The 20840-nt window shown below is 39.8% G+C and overlaps 2 protein-coding genes across 2 annotated transcripts in view; one reads left to right on the top strand and one right to left on the bottom strand.

Moving 5' to 3' along the window:
• PJVK (pejvakin) overlaps positions 1 to 2370 on the bottom strand; it is a 12912-nt gene extending 10542 nt beyond the window's left edge. The window contains exon 1 of the mRNA XM_034428487.2: positions 1786 to 2370. The gene's annotated coding sequence lies outside the window, so the exon portion shown is untranslated. The remainder of the gene's footprint in view (positions 1 to 1785) is intronic.
• On the top strand, positions 2358 to 20840 carry PRKRA (protein activator of interferon induced protein kinase EIF2AK2). The gene is made up of 8 exons (XM_034428507.3): positions 2358 to 2568; positions 6016 to 6185; positions 7514 to 7595; positions 8428 to 8506; positions 11969 to 12086; positions 13754 to 13851; positions 17184 to 17358; positions 17866 to 20840. Exons 1-8 carry the CDS (start codon positions 2456 to 2458, stop codon positions 18021 to 18023), a joined length of 993 nt encoding a protein of 330 aa, XP_034284398.1. The 5' UTR covers positions 2358 to 2455; the 3' UTR covers positions 18024 to 20840.

The raw sequence follows: 20840 nt of genomic DNA, 5'->3' as shown, positions 1-20840 counted from the left end.
ACACCCAGGCCATGGAGAGTGTTTGTTCCTGAGCCCTTCTGATTCCACGGTGACCCTCCTGGCTCCAACCACAGGGTGGGTTGTTGAAGTAGCTATGTCTGCAGCACATTTTAGCAGGCAGGGAGTGTCCCTGCCAGAGCAGCAGCAAAAAGGAGTTTGGGGGGACAGGAGCAGGAGACAGGCACCACAAACACTTTTCACGCCAAGAATGAACGTTTCTGGGTCCCTGATTCTCTGTAAAAGAGGATGGGTGCCTGAACTGTGCGATATTATGGCACCCAGAAGTGTCCATTCTCAGCGTGAAAAGCATTTCCAAGCCAACTCTCTTCCTCCCTCAAAGGCAAAGAAACAGCAGCAGTGAGATCTTTGCAATGTGAGTCTGGTGTGGCAGGAAGGGAAGGAGAAGCATGAGGTATCTTAGTGTGTCGGGAGGCCTTGAGGGTCAGCTCCATCACTAGGCCCCACCATGGCCTTCCCCATCCTGAGATACCTCATGTGCACTTAACAAAAGGCATATTAGATTAGCATTACCGAATGCGTGTACATTGGTATTCTTGAATTGTGAGCTCTTAGGAAAGTATCCCCTCACTGTGTGTTGCAAAGAGCCATTTCCAGTGGGGAAAACAGGACAAAGTGGAGTGGGGGAAAATATTTTCCTTTGCTATATTTCCAGTTTGAATTAGACCATGGCAGGGTTCCTACAGAAGCGCCCTTTTAAGGATTATGTATTAATAGAAAAGCAACTAACTTACCTCTATTCCTAAATGCTAAAGTTCTTGCACACAAAAAAAACCAGAGGAGCTCTGATCAACTATCACAGCCACCATTTTGACAGTTTTGTTGTACTGTTGTCTGTGGACGCCCCCACTAAATGCAAGCATGGGATAAACTGAGCCTGGTTTGTTCTCAGTCTTAAAAGTGGCCACAAACTACTAGCAAAAGGGGCATTTGATCACAAGGCGAGGAATGTTTACCCTTTTGCATTTGAGCATCCAAGAAGGGACAGGAAAGACAAAGAAAAAGAAGGAAAGAGGGGAAGAGAGCAAGGAAGTAAAAAGAAAGGGGAAGGAGAGAAGGAAGGAGAATGAAGAGGAAAGGAAAAAGAAGAAAAGGCAAAAGGGAGGGAGGGAGGGAGGGAGGGAGGAAGGATCCCCCCAGCCCCACCCAGGCCACCACAGGCATCCCCCAACACAAGCAACGTAGAGTTGGCCACACCCATCCTGGCCCCCCAAGATCAACCACAACCCTAACGTAGCCCTCAATAAAATCGAGTTTGACACCCCTGATTTAGACTAACAAGAGATGTTAATACAGGTAGTCCTTGTCTTCTAACAACTGAACACAAAGTTTCCATTGCTAAGAGAGAGAGTTAAGTGAATTTTGCCCCATTTTACCATTTTTCTTGCCACAATTGTAAAGTGAATCACTGCAGTTATTATGTTAGTAACTTAGTTGTTAAGTGAATCTGGCTTTCCTGTTGACTTTGCTTGTCAGGTCACAAAAGATGACCACATGACCCCAGAACACGGCAACTGTCATAAATATGAATCAATTGCCAAGTGTCTGACTTTTGATCACGTGATCATGGGGGGTGCTGCAACAAATTGCTTAACACATTGTAAGCCACCCTGAGTCTTCGGAGAAGGGCGGCCTATAAATCAAATTAAAAAAAATAAAAAAATAAGTGTGAACATCAGTCATAAGTCATTTTTTTCAATGTCATTGTAACCGGTCACTAAATGAATCATTGTAAGTCAAGGACTACTATACCAAACAATACTATACCTTTGCAGTAAGTTACTCTCATCCTCAGCATAACTTATACCACAGAGTTGTTATATAGGCTTTCTCCAGTATGGCTGGAGTTAAGTATGGCTTCCAACTTTCGACATTAATGAGTTACAGTATCAAAAAATTAAACAATTATTGTTTCATTCACCATGGGGGAAACTGGAGCGCCCTGACATTCGAGTTTCATGGGAAGCGGTATTTTTTTTTCCCTCGGGATTTCAAAACGGAAGCAAAACCAACGCCTTATCAAGCGTTACCATTAGTCATTTTTTTTTCTCCTCTTTGCTGCTTCTTAGCACGAGCAACTCGACGTCAGCCATGACAGCGGAATAACAAGGTGCATGGTGGTATTGCAACGCAACCCCTGCTTTTTCGGAGGCAAAGGCCAACGAGACGTCTTCCAAGCCACGGTGAATGGGGCCAAATCACCTAGGCCAAGAGAGAGAGCGACTTTGACAAATGTGGCCCATTATTAACCGTAATTTGGCAGATGCCAATCAAACCGAGCGCGAAAGAGCCGAAAAGCGCCAAGCGCCTTGAACGAAAAGCTTTCCTTTGCTTCGGGCTCCTCCTCGTGTGACTCAACCGGAACCACGTGGGTCCCATTAAGTGGGGCCAGGCAAAAAAGAAGGTGCTCGGGCCAGTGGTGGCGGTGTGGGGAGAGATGGAGGCGCTGGCTGGGGGTAGCATGGCTGCGTCTCTTCCATGCGCGCCTTTGACGCCGGAGGAATTATCCGGACAGCGGAATTCGCCGAGAGCAAAGCCGAAACTCGCCAGGTTAGGCGGCGCGCGGGGCGGGTGGAAGCGCCGCCATAAGCAGAGCGTGGGAGTGGGGGGTGGGGATGCCCGGGAATCTGCGCCGCGAGGAGGGAAGGGGCTGGAGCTTTTGGGGGGAGCGTGTGTGTGGGGTGGGGAGGTGGGGGTTTCTCCCTTTACGGCTGGCACCCTTTCTGGGCCCGGAGCCACAGAGGCTGAGCTGCTTGCATTTACGTGACGCGCCCCCCTCCTCCGGAATAGACGTATCCTTCCGAGGTCGGTAAAGCGAGGACCCAGATTGTTGGGGGCAATAAGGCTGACTCTGTAAATCGCTTAGAGAGGGCTGTGAAGCGGTATATAAGTCTTAAGTGCTATTGCTATTCCACCCCCACCCCCACTGGAGACTTCCGAGAGGATGTGGACCCGACTCGAGATCTTCTGCCGCTGGCAAAGTAGGGAGACTAGAAATTGGGGGGGGGGAGAGAAATCGGCGCAGTTTGGAGGCAGAAAAGGAGAGCTTCCCTGTCGAAGGTTCCCGGTTTGAATTGAATTGAATCGAATCAGAATACAGCTGGGAAGGGACTTTGGAGGTCTTCTAGTCCAGCCCCCTGCTCAAGCAGGAGATGCTATACTATTTCAGACAAGTGGCTGCCCCAGTCTCTTCTTTGGCTCTAAGCAAAGTTGGGAGAGGGGGGGAACCCCCAACCCCCTTGAAAGCTTGCAGAGCCCTTGCTTAGGCGTTGAACAGCTCTACGGGTTCCTTCGAGTCCGATTTGTGACTTCATGCAGACGTCCCGCACTGTTTTCGTGGTAACACGACGGAAATGGCTTGTTCTTGCCCATTTTGGGGGATTGCTATGGCTTCCAAGTCACGTTTAGGCCCTTTAAATTTTCTGGTGGCTTCTGATCCGAGGGACCAACTAAAAATTAATCCTGCCTACTTTTTCAGAATTAACTAAGGTTAGCTCGGTAGTGTTAACCTAGCTGAAAGGGTAATGAATTCAGCTGAAATACTTTTGTTAAATTTGCTCCTGGGCTCAATAGAATAGAATGGGAGGGTGGAGAAAAAAGAGAAGAGGGAATAGAAAAGAAGAGAAAGTATTTAAAAAATAGAATATTTGGCCAAGTGTGATTAGACACACAAGGAATTTCTGTGGTGCAGAAACTCTTGTCTAACATGCAAAGTAATAGAGTAGTAAGAATCGTAATAGTATCAATAAGAGGGAGTAATAAAGAAACTAAGAAGGATAATAATAATACAGCCATGCAACATGGGTACTTAGATACTTATTTAGATAGGACAGTATTGTGAGTAGTGTCCCTGTGTCTAGTTGTATTTGCATCCAATGCTCTGCTGCCTCCCAAGGGGAGAAGTTGAAACAGTTTATGTTCAGGATGTGAGGATCTGTAGATATTCAGCCCTTCTTCTGATCTGAACCATATACAGGTCTTCTATGGAAGGCAGGCTGGTTGCAGTTGTTTTTTCTGCAGTCCTAACTATCCGCTAGACCAGCATTGGTGAAACTTTTCGGCACGGAGTGCCTAAACAGAGCATGTGCATGCGTGGAAGCGCCAGTAACCAGAAGAGCAGTTCCCCGGTATGCATGTGCACGCCGTGAAGCTGATCTTACAGTTTCTGGTCTGCATGTGCATGCCGATCTCCTTGTCTTCTGGTTTCTGGGGCACATATGTGTGCGAAGACTAGCTGGCTGGCACACATGCGTGCACTGGAAACCGAAAGCTCAGCTTCCTGGTGCACGCCAGGGAGCAGTTCTTCCGGTTTCCGGCGCTCCCACGCATGTGAAGACCAGCTGGCCAGTAATGGGGGATGGCTGGCATGCTGGAGAGATGGCTCTGCGTGCCACTTCCGGCGCACGTACCATAGGTTCACCATCACGGCACTAGAGTCTGTACCTGTCCTGTTTGGTTGCTGTACCAAATTAGACAGTTACAGAAGTAAAAATGACAGATTCAATCATTCCTCTGTAGAACTGTATCAATAGTTCCTGGGGCACCCTGAATTTCCTGAGTTGATGCAGGAAGAACATTCTTTGTTGTACCTTTTTTAATGATGGTTCTAATGTTAGGTGTCCATTTCAAATTGGAGAGATTTGGAAGATTATGGAACACAAAAACTACTGATATTGTACTGCCTGCCTGATACAGTAAGAGGTGGTAGAATAGAAAGGCTCCTAAAATCCTCTCTCATCTCTACAGTTTTAAGCATGTTAAACCCCAGATTGTTCCAGCTGCAACACAGGGCCAGTTGTTCAACTTTCCCTCTATATGCAAATTAATTGCTGTCTCAAATGAAACCAATGACTGTTGTATCATCTGCAAATTTCAGTTGAGGGTGAATAGGCAATCCTCTTTGCATGTGAAACTTTCTTTTTATTCTCTGAGGAATAGCTAATGAGTGTCTTCATGCATGGTACATGCAACTTCCATGCACAATATTCTTCCATGGCTGAATGCATTTTTCTCCTGAATTATCCAAATGTTTTTAAGATGTCAGAGCATCTTTTCATATACAGGTATAAGTACCTCAGGTGAAGAGATGCAAGATTGAGGCCCATAAAATTACCATTTTGTTTATGACTACATCATTAAAAAAATGCTTTAAGTACTTTACTCACAAACTAATTGACAGTTCCTGAAAAAACAAAGTTGTTTTTGGAAAATGAAAGTGTACCCTGTCATACTTTATAACCATTAGGAACAATTGAATATGTTTTTTATAAAATAAATAAATAGGGATAAAAAGCTAAATAAACAATGGGTGAATGAAAACAGTGGCTGTTTCTTAGGGAAAAAGTTTTGTCCTGTGCTGTGGAATTGCTTTGTGCAACTTACTAGAGAAGTACCACCACTGGTTTGAGATTTACTTTTAAATAACCATGCACAGAATTTAATGCATGATTAAGTGTAACTGGTGTGTCTGTTTATAACAAAGTTATTGTTAAAATTTAAAAATTAATAGCATTCAAAGCAAATTTGATTTTTAAAAAAATGTCTAGGAAATGCGGTTTCTATTTCTGATGAATCTTGCATAATTTCCAGTGTTGATAACAGGAGGTCATCTATCATATAGTGTAGATACAGATATATGCCTTGCACATTGCAGCTCTCTGAAAGAGAATGGGCAGTTCAAAAAATGTGATAGATTAAGTTGTCTTTGTACATTACAGCTAATTCGCACTTTCTCTTCTCATACTTCTGGGATCATATCCAAATGCAGCTGATATTTTCTAAGCTAAATGACAAATAAGATGACATTCTTTCCTATTTTTCCAATGTACACATTTGTATGAATAAAAAGTGCTATCACAGAAGAATACTTACATTTTCTGGGTTCTAATCACTAAATATCATGAATGAAAAATAGAGCAAGATATTTTCAAAAGAAAAATTAGCAATTTCTTAAATATTTTTCATTTTCTTACATATTCATAATCATTTGTTGTACAGCTTGGAGGAAATTATTGCTGCCAAACCAAACAAAACACCGATTCAGCTGTTGCTTGAATATGGCACAAAAGCTCACCTTAATCCTGAATATGAATTTGAAAAAGCTGAGGGAGAAGTACACATGCCCATTTTCACCTATAAAGTCACCATAGGTGACATCATTGCAACAGGTTTGTGAAAATGTAATGTATTAAAATGCATTTCTTTGATTCATTGCATATAGTATTTGTTTCTTTGAAAAAGAATGAAGTGTTTCTTCTGTTTAGTATTTTGCCTCTACATAACTTGTGGCTCCCAATGAGTCCAAAATAACAGATGCTACTGAATTTCAGCAATGGAATTGGCCTTGCTGGCTGGAATTAGTAAAAGTTGTGCTTTAGCAAAATTTAGACAGCCACATGTTGTGCAGCCATGAAAGGAAATAGAATGGTTCAGGATTAGGGTATCAAAATTGGGGGGGGGAGGATGGGGGGGAGGATGAGAATGCTCCAATGTTTATACAATGTTTATATTGTATCATTTTTGCTGAAAAAAAAATATAAGGTTACTATTCTTTTTGTTTGTAAGGAAGCAGATAATATTTATATGGAAAAAAAACAGGGTAGACGATAAATGATTAAATTTAGAGATAATGTTGGAGATAGGAATTGCACTAAGAGAAAATATGTCAGTATGGAGGAAAGAACGGATCTCAAAGAATGGATATCTTTCCAACACCATCCCCCCCCCCAAAAAAAAAAAACCTGTGTGAAAGGCAGTCATTTTAAAATTTAACGGAGTTTGATTTAGAGCAGCATTTCTCGGACCTTGGCAATTTGAAGACGAGTGGACTTTAACTCCCAGAATTCCCTGGCTGAGGAATTTTGGGGAATTGAAGTCCACACATCTTCAGGTTGCCAAGGTGAAGACACTGGTTAAAAGGATGAATCCTGTCCTACTTTCTCGAAGGTTCGTCCCATCACAACTATCTTCTAGGCAGCAGCTAATGCTGTGCAATAGAGGGGCATTCCTCCCTCCCCTGCATTTATTTCTCTATTCTCTCTTCTTAGTTCAAACATTTCTCTTTGTTTCCCTCTTTCCATACTGTCCCCTTTAATTCAATTTCAGAGCCCAAAGGGCCAAGGTTTGTCCTGATAGCCCCTTGTCCTTCCTAGCTTAATCACTTTTGATGTCACTTTAACGCTGATAAAACACTATATAGATACAAATTCTGTGTGGGTTTTTTCTGAACCTTATTATATACTGCCAAATGTAACTAGCTATCTTGTTCCCCTGGAAAAAGCAAATTGGCCATGTGGGATCGGGATAGTGAATTTACATTTTAATATTTTGAAAAATGAATTTAATTCAGTGCATAATGATTGCTGACTATAAGCCTATCTATTTTTCTTTCCCAGACAAAATAGTAACAGCAAACTATTGTTTGAAATTCAGATGTTGAGATCTTTATTGGTACTCTGCTTTGAACAGAGAAATATTTTTGTTTCTATTGCTTCAGGAGAGGGTCCCAGCAAAAAGATTGCAAAACACAGAGCTGCTGACGCTGCACTGAATATTTTGAAAAGCAGTCCAAATCTCTGGTGAGTTTGATGTTGAGCATTGTGAGGCTATGCCATTGAGTTAGCCAGTTCATCTGAGTTAAAAGTGAGAATTGCCTCTGGGGTCCCTGTTTCTCCCTCTTTATCCTGCTCATTGGGTCCCTGATCTTCATATGGTGATGGAGGAAGTTTATCAGGATGTTCTCACATTTTTATAAATAGTACTAGATATTGCTGAATAGAGGAGGCTGGACAGTGTCACTTATTTTGAAAAAATATTAGAAGAAAAAAAATATCGTGTTTCCCCGAAAATAAGACCCTGTCTTATATTTTTCTGAACCCTGAAATAAGCGCTTGGACTTATTGCCATGTGCTCAAAAGCCCAATTGGGCTTATTATCAGGGGATGTCTTATTTGGGGGGAAACAGGGTATGTAATAGCATCTCACCTATGTCTGTTAGGAGTGTGATGATCCACTGAAATCTTTTCTGGCATTTTAGATCTTGTCAGAATTTTTATCACATTTACAACTCTTTATCTTTTGAAAAGTTGATGAATTTTCATGAAAATCTGGTTAGGCATGAATAGGTGGGAATTTCATAATTACTGTGAAGAAGATATCAGAGAATGAAAGAAAGAAAAAGGCATCAGAAAGTTAAAGATAATATTAAAGAGAATAGCTATCCCTCCCCACTGACTTATAACTCCAACATTGCTTACTTCAGATCTACTTATCACATTATGAAAAAATAGGGGGGAAATAGGATAACAATTCCTGTGAAAAGTCCAGTACATTTGGCATTATAATACATGTATAGTAGTACCAGAAATAATTTCTAAAGTGTCCATTTTAAGTTTATTATGTTCATTTTAGTATTTCTATGCCAGACCATATAATCCCTGAACCTCTCAATCAAGCACAGAATCAGACCAATCCGATTGGATCGTTGCAAGTGAGTTATAATGACCTATATTATATGAATATAATACATATATCTTTATGTTTTTAAGAAGTTCAGAGAATCCTAAATTACGGTTAAAAATCAGGTTTACACAACTAATGCAGGCAGTCAGGAACAGGTTGTGTGAATGAGGAAAGAGACTGTTCATATCACCCTCAGGAAAGAAAGCAACATAAAGCAAAGTTGGTGATTACAAAATAGTCAAAGAGGAAAAAAAAGATACTACTGATATAGGTAGTCCTTGGTTTACAACCACAATTAGGACTAGTAAAGATGGTTGTTAAGTGAGTCACACTCAATTTGACAACCTTTTTTTTTGCCATGGTTGTTAAACGAATCACTGCAATCATTAAGCAAAATCAGTTTCCCCCATGGACTTACTTGTCAGAAACCAGCTGGGAAGGTTGTAAATGACGATCTCATGACCTTGGCATGCTGCAATCATCATAAATACATTTCATTTTAATGTGTGCCTATTAGTGAACATCTAAAGTGACACAATAAAGTTTTTATTCTATTCTGTTCTATTCTGGTTGCCAAGTACCCAAATTTTGATCATGTTCATGGGGATGCTGTGATGGTCGTAAGTGCAAGGATCAGTTGTCAGGCATTTTATTCACTGCCATTGTAACTTTGAATGGTTGCTAGGCAAATGGTTGTAAGTTGAGGACTACCATACATTAGACAAAGTTTTTCTACCAAAAACAGAAACAAAAAAGTTTTCTCTTTAAAGGATGATATAAAGACCTTTTCTTTGTCGATGGATCTTCTGTAGAAACATCAGAATAGAGTTGGAAGGGACCTTGGAGGTCTTCTAGTCTAACCCCCTGTTCAAGCAGGAGACCCTATACCCATGATGGCGAACCTATGGCACGGGTGCCAGAGGTAGCACACAATGCCCTCTCTGTGGGCACACAAGCAGTCACCCCAGTTCAGCTCCGCCATGCATGTGCGTGCGCCTCCCATCGGCTAACTGGTCTTCACATCTCTGCCACGCATGCATGGGGACAGGCGTGCGGGGGCCTCTGCATACATGTATGGGGGCACGTGTTTGGGAAGGATGTGCGCGCATGCAGGGAGGCATATGCAGAGAGGCGTTCATGCGTGTGGGGCATGCATGGGTGGGGTGCATGTGCGGGGGCCACACAGGCACATACTCGTGCTTTGGGCACTCGGTCCAGAAAAGGTTAGCCATCACTGCCCTATACCATTTCAGATAGGTGGTTGTCCAATCTTTTCTTTAAAAACCTCCAGTGATGAAACACCTACAGCTTCTCAAGGCAAGCTGTTCCACTGGTTAATTGTCCTCACTGTTAGAAAATTTCTCCTTAATTCCAGGTTGCTTCGCTCCTTGTTTAGTTTCTATCCATTGTTTCTTGTCCTGCCTTCTGGTGCTTTGTAGAATAATTTGACCCCCTATTCTTTGTGGTAGCCCCTCAAATACTGGAATGCTCTTCTCATGTCACCCCTAGTCCTACTTTTCTCTAGGCTCGTCATACCTAATTCCTGCAACTATTCTTCATGTTTTAGTCTCCAAGCCTTTGATCATCTTAGTTGCTTTTCTTTGCACTTTTTCCAAATTCTCAACATCTTTGTAATGTGGTGACCAAAACTGGATGCAGTATTCCAGGTGTGATCTTATTAAGGATTTATAAAGCAGTATTAATACTTCACATGATTTTGATTCTATGCCTCTGTTTATACAACCAAGGATTGTATTAGTTTTTTTGGTTGCTGCTGTATATTACTGGCTCATGTTTAAGTGATCGTTCACTAGGACTCCAAGGTCCCTCTCACAGTTACTGTTTCTGAGCCAGGTTTCGCTTAATCTGTATTTGTGCCTTTCCCATCTAGGTGTAAAACCTTGCTTTTCTCCAAGATTGATTTACATGTAAAATTGCTCCATATTTTTCTTTAATTCACATTAACAGTGTTGATGGGAAGCTTACAAATAGCTTGTGTGCCTACCCCATCCTCCCAAAAGATTCCTTTGTAGCGGCAGTATTGTTAAAAGATTATTTTATCCCAGATTTTTTTTTTTTTTTTTTTTTGCTTTAATTTATATGCCACCCTTCTCCAGAGACTCAGGGCGGCTTACAATGTGTTAAGCAATAGCCTTCATACTTTTGTATATTTATACAAAGTCAGCTTATTGCCCCCACAATCTGGGTCCTCATTTTACCTACCTTTGAAAGGATGGAAGGCTGAGTCAACCTTGAGCCTGGTGAGATTTGAACTTGTAGTAATTGCAAGCAGCAGATGTTAATACAAGTGCTTTAGTCCACTGTACTACAGGCTCTTCTTAGATGCATTTGGGAGCCAGGCACACTGTATTTAATTGAAATTTTGATTTAACAGGCTGTGTAAAGCAAGGGAGTTTGTTAAATACAAATGCCCGTCTTTTTTTCTCTCTCTCCCTTTTTGCAGGTTGAATACAGTCTCTTAAGAAAATATCCCTCTTAGGCCATGGAGCCTCTTAGTAAAAAATAAATAAAAATCCTTGGAATTCCTGATCAAGAGGCAAAGCACCAGTGATAGAAAACTGGCTGCATTTGAGTGGGCATTTTTTCCCCTTACTGTCTCAGAGAACCCCATCAAGATCTTGTGAAAGTTTAGGATTTACTCTTAGCAGTCTCATCCTCGGCTTTAGGAACTATTGAAGGAACCTTTTGGCTCCAATTGCTTTGTTGTTAAAGAAGGGTTGATTGGGGCAAGAGCCAGGGCAGGAGAAATTGCCACGGCTGCCACTGCTGCAGCATATAACCACTGGCCTGCCTAGTTGATCTTCGTAGCATCTTCTGTTCTTCCCTCTTTTGGGAAGACCCTCACTTGCCCACCAAATCTTTCCAGCCCCCTTTTCTCAATTCAGTCATTGCCTAAATGTACTGCCCAATCTTCCCAATGCCTTGGCTCCATCCCTTTTCCATGAATTCACACAGAAAACGCAAAACTTGTGCAAATGACACCAAGTTTTCTTAGCACCTTTCTGCTCTCACTTGGAACTCAGACATGCTTCCGTGCATGCTTCATATTTAAGACTTAGGAAAAATTGTGCCCACTGTCTAGACCAGCGGCCTACAACCTTTTGGGCACCAGGGACTGGTTCCATGGCGCATTTTTCTGCAGACTGGAGGGCACATAGTTTTGTGTGCTGCCTGCATCCCACAGATGGCTGTGTTGTGTGACACATTTCTGGCACTCTGTGGCCCGGTACGGGTCCACAGACTGGGGATTGGAGACCCCTGGTATAGACTGCTTCCCCAAATAACGGAGAAGTCCACTATTTTAACCATTATGTTCAAAGTCAGTTAAACTGAGGTCTATTGAACATAGGATTTACTGTTATGTTGTGGTTTATTTCCTGTGCTGGATAAGGAAACCTCTGAAGTGTAGGGATTTTTTTTAAAGCTGAATCTAAAATGTTTTCTTTGTGCTTTTTTTTCCCCCTTCAAGGAAATGGCTATGAGGAAGGGTTGGAGATTACCCGAATATTCCCTGGCCCAGGAGACTGGGCCACCTCATAAGAGAGAGTTTGCAATGACTTGCAGAATTGAGACATTTGTAGAAACAGGTACATAATTCTTTTTCAAAATGACTTGATTAAAAATGATGAATTGTTTCTATTATTTCAAACTTTCTCGTATTTATATAATTTTGTTTGATAAATGGCCTTGTCAGATATTTCACTTGGAAGCCTGGTTATAAATGTTTTGAATTAAATGTACTTCTGGATACATAGCTGTACAGAAATAGTGATTTTTTAAAAACACTTACCAGGAAGTTTTTATGCCTGTATGCTGAAAAGACTAAGGTCCCTTGTCTATATTCTTGTGGAATAGCCTAATTCATGATTATTTTTTTTAGCAAAAATAGATAAAATTAAAAAAAAAACACTAATATCTGATCTATAGAATTACTTCTACTGTGTTTTTGCCCCTTGATCGATTGCATGTTTTGAAGCTGGAAGAAGAGGGAGGGGTTGAGGGAGGGATTGCAGGCACATATTTCCTATTATATGAAATGACACTGAGTCCAAGGAACTAGAAGTGAGTCTCCTTCTCTCCTCTTACTTAGGGAAAATTTAATTGGTCTAATAAATAAAATCAGGGCACTTTTTTAATTACATTGGTCATGCTTCAATACAATAGAACATCAAAACACTGATATGTTTTGAACCTTGTAAACTGAATTCTTTTGTCTCTCTCTCATATTTTGAAAGGTGTGGCTGCTTGATAAAAGTAATTTAAAATTATAGTATGATGATGGAGGGAAGATTTCATAACACTCCTAGAGAGCTTTTATGTTAAGTCAGCAGTGCGTGTCTTATTTCCCTGTCCCCTCTTCTGTACTTAGTGCACAAAGCTTATGCACCTCCTTCTGTCTTCCTGCAATCTAATCAGATAGGCAAGGTACCTATGGCTTATTTCTATATATCCCACCAGAAATGATCAGGAATATAGCAAAGTTCTGCTTGATCGCCATTGCTCTCAACAGATACTGGAGCTTATCACCACTTTGATGAGAGGTTATCCACAGCAGCTTAGCATTGTGTCATTAATTTGCCTTGCTATTTGTTTTATATTGTATACTGTTTTATATTATATTTGTTGTATTTTGCAGCATATTACTGTTCTGTTTTTAGTCTCTGTCTCTTAAGTCCATAATACAGGGGAAATTAGGATTTGATATGATTTATCTATGTATTGGGGCAATTCATTTATTTCAAAATGGGCCTTTATCCTTGTAACTTTCTTATATGGTTGAATGGATGCAGTCAATTAAGTCTTTATATTTTATCAGCTGCACTTGCTGCTCCTTTTCCCATAGAGACTTTACCTTCAAATTGCAACCAAGTGGTCAGCCTGCTATAAGGCAGGTTCAAATGAAGCCTCAGCCAAGTTAGCCAGGCTGGTTCAAACAAAGCCAGCAGCATATCTCTCTTCCTTGTATTCTTTCACAGTATTCTGCATTCTCATCCATACAATTTGATGAATCAGTACTGACAGTAGCTGGAAGGGATCTGAGAGGACAAGAGTTAGTGATTGATGCCTATTGCTAAAGTTAATAAGTGCAGAACAAAATAGATACAAAGAGAATTTCAAATTTGTGGCTACAGAAAGGGATATACATACCACATGTACATGTAATCCTATCTGACTCTGGAATGTAATTGTCTAATGTAATCCAAAATAGTTATTTTGTCTATTTCAATAATTTTACCTTTTGTTCATTATCTAGGTATGGGAACATCTAAAAAATTAGCAAAGCGAAATGCTGCTGAGAAATTACTTGAAAAGTTCCACAGTTTTTGTCAGGATAATATCACAATTTCTTTAGTAAGTAATTCATTAGATGTAATGGAAAGTACTTGCTTCACCACTGAACTATATTAATGTCTTCATTACTAATAATAATCATCTTCCATCCCCATTTCTCATCTGTTCCTAATATGTAAAGGATGACATTTTTATACAAAGTAGTTTGGGAATAACTTCCACTGATACCGTTATAATTTATTTCTGATCAAGCAGGCATTGAGTTGAACCTTGCAGTTCCCTCCAAAAGCTAAGATTATTTGTAAATCAGGAGGTACAATTCTTTTCAAATGAAAGCTTCCTCCTGGCCCTTGATTGGCAGGCTGAGGGCTGCACTATCAGTTGTAGGCAGTATTAGGACCCAAAAAGAGGTATGAGCAGAAAAATACATCAGATTAAAATTAATCAAGCACATGTAATATAGCAATTTCTCCATGCTTTGCATAATTTACTTACATTTGTTACAATGACAATTTGGTGGCAATGTTTGGAGAGGATTGGAGGGATACAATCAAGTCGTCTGAGTTCTTTGAGTTACAGTCACTGGAACTCCATTATAAACACTTGGGGTCCTACTTTTTCCATTCTATGACAGCCCTTCTCTTTGTTTGGCTTCACTACCCAAGAACTTTTTATATGGGTGAATAGATGCAGTCAATAAAATCTTTATATCCCTCCAAAATAATTACTTAGACAGCCAAATGACTACTCTGTATTAGCATTGAAGTCTCCCGACTAGTATAACATAGCCATACACTTAATGGTGAAATCCTACTGGTTCGGATGAACCGGTAGTGATAAAAGCTACCGGTTTGGCAAACTGGTAGTTAAAAAAAAAAAAGCTACTAATTGGTCCCAACCGGTATTTCCAACAATCAGCTGTGCCGCGCGATTTAAAATTGCTAGAAAGCAGGAAATCCTGCTTTCTAGTGAATCTAAATTGCGTGGCACAGCTGCCGGTATTTCCAACAATCAGCTGTGCCGCGCGATTTAAAATTGCTAGAAAGCAGGAAATCCTGCTTTCTAGTGAATCTAAATTGTGTGGCACAGCTGCCCCCCCCCCCGGCTGTTCTACTTACCTTTCCAAGCCTTTTTCCACACGTGCAGGGCACACTTGGTGCGCTCCGCACATGCAGCGAACCAGTGGCAAACCGGGGATGATTTCACCACTGCATACACTAAATAAATGAGTACTGATTACGCTTGCAGCGCCTTTTCATTATCTCAACAGAGATGAGGGTTTTTTTTTAATATAAATATTCTAATCTCACCTATCCATTATTTGGTATCCATGATGAACTGCATTACTATTTGGTATAACAGTACATATTATTTTGACAGAAACAAGAAGGTTTGATAAACTGCAGTTCTTCTGCACATGATCAAAAGTTCAAGAATGCTGTCCTCTCTTGTATTTGGCTACCTTCTTAAAGCACTGGAGAAAGCAATATTTTCTCTTCCGGTGCTGGAAAAAATGGCTGTTATCTTTACAATAGGTCTTCACCCCCACTACCTAGTCTGGTGGAAATGCTAATTAAAACACAACTTGGTTTTTACTTTGTCCTGTTTGTTCTTTGTTGCTCTTCTGAAAATGTAAGATGTTTTGATCGAAATAACACACTGCACCATGATTTTCCATATTACAATAAAAGGAAAAAAAAATGGGAAAATTTCAGCCAACCCCCACCCACCCCTCCTTAGTGAGAATGGAATAAACACAGTTTTGGTGTCCAAAGTAATATTTTAGAATACTATTAACCAGTGCACTTTTGTTTTAAAAGAGAGAACGTTCTGCAATATTCATAAGTTGCATGAGAACTCTTATTTGCTTCAAAAATTGTAGTGTATTGGACAACTGCTTGAGAAATGTTAAAATCAAAATTCTGGATTTCTTTATCTCTCATCATCCCAGGAAAGGCAGAGTAAAAAAGTTTAAAACAAGGGTGGAACTGCACATTTAAAGTGAAAACATAAACACGTAGGCATTTTTCTTAAAAGTTAGACTATTTTATTAGATTTCTATCCTATTTTCACTTTATCCTGTATCTCAGGATTAGAACTGCCAAACACCAGAATGTTCACCCATTAGCAAACCTGTCTCATTCAGGAAACAGACCATGAAAAAAGGCTATTAACTGTCCTAATGGGGATAAACATGGTTATATTTTAATGTGAATCCACTGTGAACTGGCTCATTTGCAAGGAACTTTTAACCTATCATTACTACAGAATCTATGTACAATCTTTCCCAGGCTTAGCATCTTTTAAGTGGCCTGCCAGGGTCCCTATTACTAAAAGATAAGAGTCTGCAGCCAGGATAAAAGGTCAATTGGATATTATTTACATACATAGTACAATTGCTCTCTGTTCATAATTACTTCAATTTAAATGAGTAACAGTATTTGGAAGTCTCTGGAGGCTGCAAGTCATGCATTTCTCTTCTTGGCTTCAACATGGGCACAATAAAAGGATTGGCACATGAATGAAAATTATAATTACTATATTCAATAATAGCTTTGCCTAAATTCTGTTCTCTAAAGAAAGTAGCCCTGATATTTGGTTTAATTTTATTTAAAGGCAAGTTCCTAAAACATAACCCTTGAAATATCTGTGGGCTTTTTAGGAAAATCCACCAAACCTATCAGAGTTTTTAATTTATCACCAAACTGGCTAGATGATTCCTCTGGTGTTCCTGCTGCAGCTAACTTTCTTTGCCCTGAAAAAGCCCCTCTTTCCACTTTCCCTCAATCTGCCGTCAAGTGGAACTGATGATTAACCCATAATACCAATGGTGGGTTGCCCCCGGTTCGCACCGGTTCTATAAAACCGGTAGTAAAACCAGCGGAAGGCTCCATCCACCGACTCCAACATCATCAAAACGATTCTGCGCATGCGCAGAAGAACGCACGTGTGAGCAAAGCTCACACGTGTGGCCCCACTGCAAACCGGTAGTAAAGGTAAGTAGAACCCACTCCTGCATAGTGCCATAAGAAAACTGTAAGAGCTGTTTTGATTGACATCTTCTTAGAATTGTGCAATGTTTTGCATTTAGTTCAGAAGGGGAATATGAATACAGCACCTTCCACCGCTCATTAAAGCTGCACATCAGTCTCCAGGATCCCATGCAGTGAAAACTTTCCCTTATTAACCTTATGATCCTAGAACATAATTTGGCTGCTTTAAAGAGTTACAGACAGGTGCTGCCATTGCATTTCCATGTTTTCTAATTAAAACACAAAGCATTGCATCATAGGTTCTCATCTCAGGATTTAAAAAATATTGATTACATGACTTAAATACCAAGCAATATTAAAATGTGCAGCAAAATCTAAACCCTCTTCCATTTGTTTCAGGGAAAAGAACAAATGCATAATTTGGGATGCACCTGGGATAGCTTAAGGAACTCTTCTGGCGAAAAAATTACTATGTTGAAGATAAGCTCCCTCAGTATTCCCAATACCGACTATATTCAGCTCCTTGGAGAAATTGCAGAGGAGCAAGGTTTTAATATAAAATATTTGAACATAGGTAAGACCTGGTGAACTATGTAGCATGCATTCCTTCCCTTTATATTTCTTCTCCCAACACTGCTAGGGCAGAAAAAGTTTCAGATGTTGTGTACGCGGAAATTATTTTTCAAATTTTGGTCTGTATGCCACAAGGAGAGAATCCATTTCTATATTTTGGCTATGTTTTTTAAGGCTCAAGTACTGTTCTGTAGCTAGTTTGAAGAACATTACATTAGTTAATGTTGGAGTTTAACAGGGTCATCATGAGAAACGTGTATAGATAATAATGAAGTCTGTCATTGCTAGCACGCGATAAAAAGAATGGTTCGGAAACCCAACCCAGCTCTGAGAATGAATTTCCGTCCTCATAAAAATAATAGTTTCTACATCAATCTTCATAATAAGACAACATCTCTGATGACTTGGTGATCTGTTCAGAACATTTCAGAAGGAGAATTTACCCATGTTTTGTTTGATAAAAAGATAAAGATTTTCTACCTAACACCATTTGTGTCTGTAATTTCAGAGGAGTTGAGTGTGAATGGACAATTCCAGAGCCTCGTAGAACTTTCAACCAATCCAATCATAGTTTGCCATGGGACTGGAATCTCCTGGAGCAACGCCCACAATGATTCAGCCCACAATGCGTTACAGTATTTAAAAATCATGGCTGGGAGGAAATAACCTTGAAATGGGGAAAAAGAATAAACATGGGTATATATACATACCCATATATATATATGTCTCTGTCTTAAAATTGAACAATTTCCAAATTATTGAGACTTTTTTTAAAGTCACATCACAACCTCTGCATTCATAATTGTATATTATAAAGAAATTGTAACTTAAACCTATTATGATGTTTTTGTTTATTTATTTTGGAAAGCTAGAATCAGGAAAACCAAAAGCTGTGAGCAGGGGATGAGACACACAGCCTGCAATTCTGTAGCATTAGATGAATTGCAATTCTCAGTATCAAAATAGTCATTAGTCTGCGAGCAGCTGTTCCCCAAAAGCAGCCTCAAATCCATTGCCTCCTTTCTCAAATATTGTTTTGTACAAGGATGGGGAAGTCTGGCTTGAGGCAAACCTGCAGAAGAATGCAGTGTGTGTTGAGGGAAGGAGTTTGTTTCTTAAGAATGCCATGCATTGGGAGCACGAAGTCCAGCTCGTTTTTCTCCCTTATTTATTTCTTACAGCATTAATTTTGCCTTGTCAAAATGTTTAGATATTTCACAGTGAAACCACAAAGAAAAACATAAACCATAACTTAATACTTTTAATAACATCTTACTAAAAGTAGATTAAAATTGAAAATCCAACTCTGAATAAATCAACTAGTTTCTTAAAAAATCAGATTGACATCCATATCCATAAAGCAACCCAGCATGTAAATAATTCAATTCCTCCAAGCCCAGTGAAACAAAACTTCTCCAGGGTTTGCCTGAAGAATAGTGTTGTTGTGATCCTCCAGACTCCATTAGAAGACAAGTCACCAAGCAAGGTGTTCCTCTTATCATTCCCCCATGTCCCATAAGAGGCAGATTGGGACATCAACTGGCTTGAGGTCACTTCAGTCAGCTGATTTTTCTGTTATGCCAAACCACCTACCGTATAGCCAAATTCAAACATCCAGCACTCCTCCAATTTGACTCTAGGAAATACACTCCCATATAATCAGGGGAAGGGAAACTGTTCCCTATTCCTTGGCTTGTATATGATGAACTCACTGAAGCATCAAGTAGTTATAGGCAAGCCCTTCATTGCCATTATGACAGATCATAGTCAGAGACAGACTATAGACTAGTACAGAGATGACCTTGGGGAAAATGTGACCATTAGTAGAAAGTGAGGTCAATCCAGGAAAATAAAGTGACAAAGAGACTGCAGCCTTTTGACAGTCTTTGGTATAAGGGAGGGGAAGGGAAACATTATCAGGCTTCCAAGTTTTTGTTATCCCAGTATAATCTACAGCAATGGATTTTTAGTATTTCTTGTGGTGGCTTTCCTGACCTGGCCTATCTTGAAGGGCTGACAGAGTTGCAGCTTTTCTCTTCCCAGGCTGCAGTTTCTTCAAGCAGCTGATACCCTCCCCTTTCACTGGAGCTGTGACAGTAGTGCCAAACAAGCCCCTTACTGAACTTGTTAAGTCTCCCACTGTAGTCCTCTCTGCTTACACATGTGGTTCTGTGTCTGCATGGCAGCAGATAAGTTGTAATGTGTTATAGTGACAGAGGTGATAATAATGTGGATCAGCTAGAATTAAAATACGTTTGTCACATTGATAGTGTTCCCATTTCCAGCAATTCCCTTTCTTCCAGTCCTTCCCTTCCCCCAATTCACATGTTCTGCCTTCCACTTTCTACACTTTGCTTCTCTTTTGTATCCGTCACTTGGTGCTCCACAATAACTGAGTTTCACCAGCTTTCCCAATTTTCTGCTTTTCCATTCTGTTTGATTCATAAATACTTGTCCTACAATCACATCTCTATTCCTCAATTCCTCAGGAACTGCCAGGATGAAAAACACACATACCAAAAAACCTTAAGATCCCTCCTCCAAAATGCCAAATATAAATCACTAGCTTGCAAAAATACGACTGACAGAGTGGTAATATTTACCAAACAATCATGTTGAGCATCATTCATCTATTCACTTGTACACTTTATTATATACTCTCCAGTTTTGCCTTAACAGCAAATACTTGGGATAATGTACACTAGCCTAAACCACACAATAAATTTCTATGACTAAGGGTGGACCTGAATCCAAGTCTCCAGTCCAGGTTTTAACACCCTAACCACTATTATTATCTTGGATGTCAATTTAGTTTTAAATGTGTCCTTCACTCAAATAATAAAAGTGATTTTAAAGGTGTGCAGTGATGGAGAAAATCTTGTTTCCATTCATTCTTTGTGATAGGTTTACAGACCAGATGAGGAACCATCATAAACTGTGGTTGGGCTGGAGATTGGACATGCCTCCTATTATACAGTTAGAGCAGTACACTAGATTACAATCACATTACAATGAGAAAAGAGCAATTATGAATTATGACTTAAAGATATATTCTACTGGATGTTATGAAAAATGGCTAACTTTTTTTTTTTAAATAATTGCATATTTCAGTAGCCAAGAGCATGGCTACTGATCTCTGCAGACTTTGAAGTTATTTATGTAGGCTGGCATTTCTTTTAAGACTTCATGTCTCATGAACTACAAAACACTTTAACTTTTGTAGCAAAAGGCTGAATAGTGTCTTCATGAAAATGCTTACAGCTGGGACCTCAAAAACTTGTTTTTCTAATATCTGAAGCTTCAAAGAAATGACTTATAATTGTACATAATAGCCATTATATATTTGTTTTTGTGTTTAAATTTCTTCTCAATTGTGGCCTTTTAAAACATGTTTGAAGATTAATTTCACAGAAATGATAAAATTTGTTACCAGTTCTTTTTTCATTAGATGTGTCATTCTTTAATAAATTGCTTTAAATGATA

Source organism: Pantherophis guttatus, chromosome 1, assembly GCF_059756535.1.
Source record: "Pantherophis guttatus breed Tessera chromosome 1, ASM5975653v1, whole genome shotgun sequence".
Lineage (NCBI taxonomy): Eukaryota > Metazoa > Chordata > Lepidosauria > Squamata > Colubridae > Pantherophis > Pantherophis guttatus.
Note: the sequence above shows the minus strand (reverse complement) of the source record. Positions and strands in the feature narration are given on the sequence as shown.

Coding starts and splice junctions, on each gene's coding strand:
- PRKRA (XM_034428507.3), top strand. CDS start 2,456: ATGGAGGCGCTGGCTGGGGGTAGCATGGCTGCGTCTCTTCCATGCGCG. Junction 7,596..8,427: donor AAAAGCAGTCCAAATCTCTG/GTGAGTTTGATG, acceptor TGTTCATTTTAG/TATTTCTATGCCAGACCATA. Junction 12,087..13,753: donor TGAGACATTTGTAGAAACAG/GTACATAATTCT, acceptor TTCATTATCTAG/GTATGGGAACATCTAAAAAA.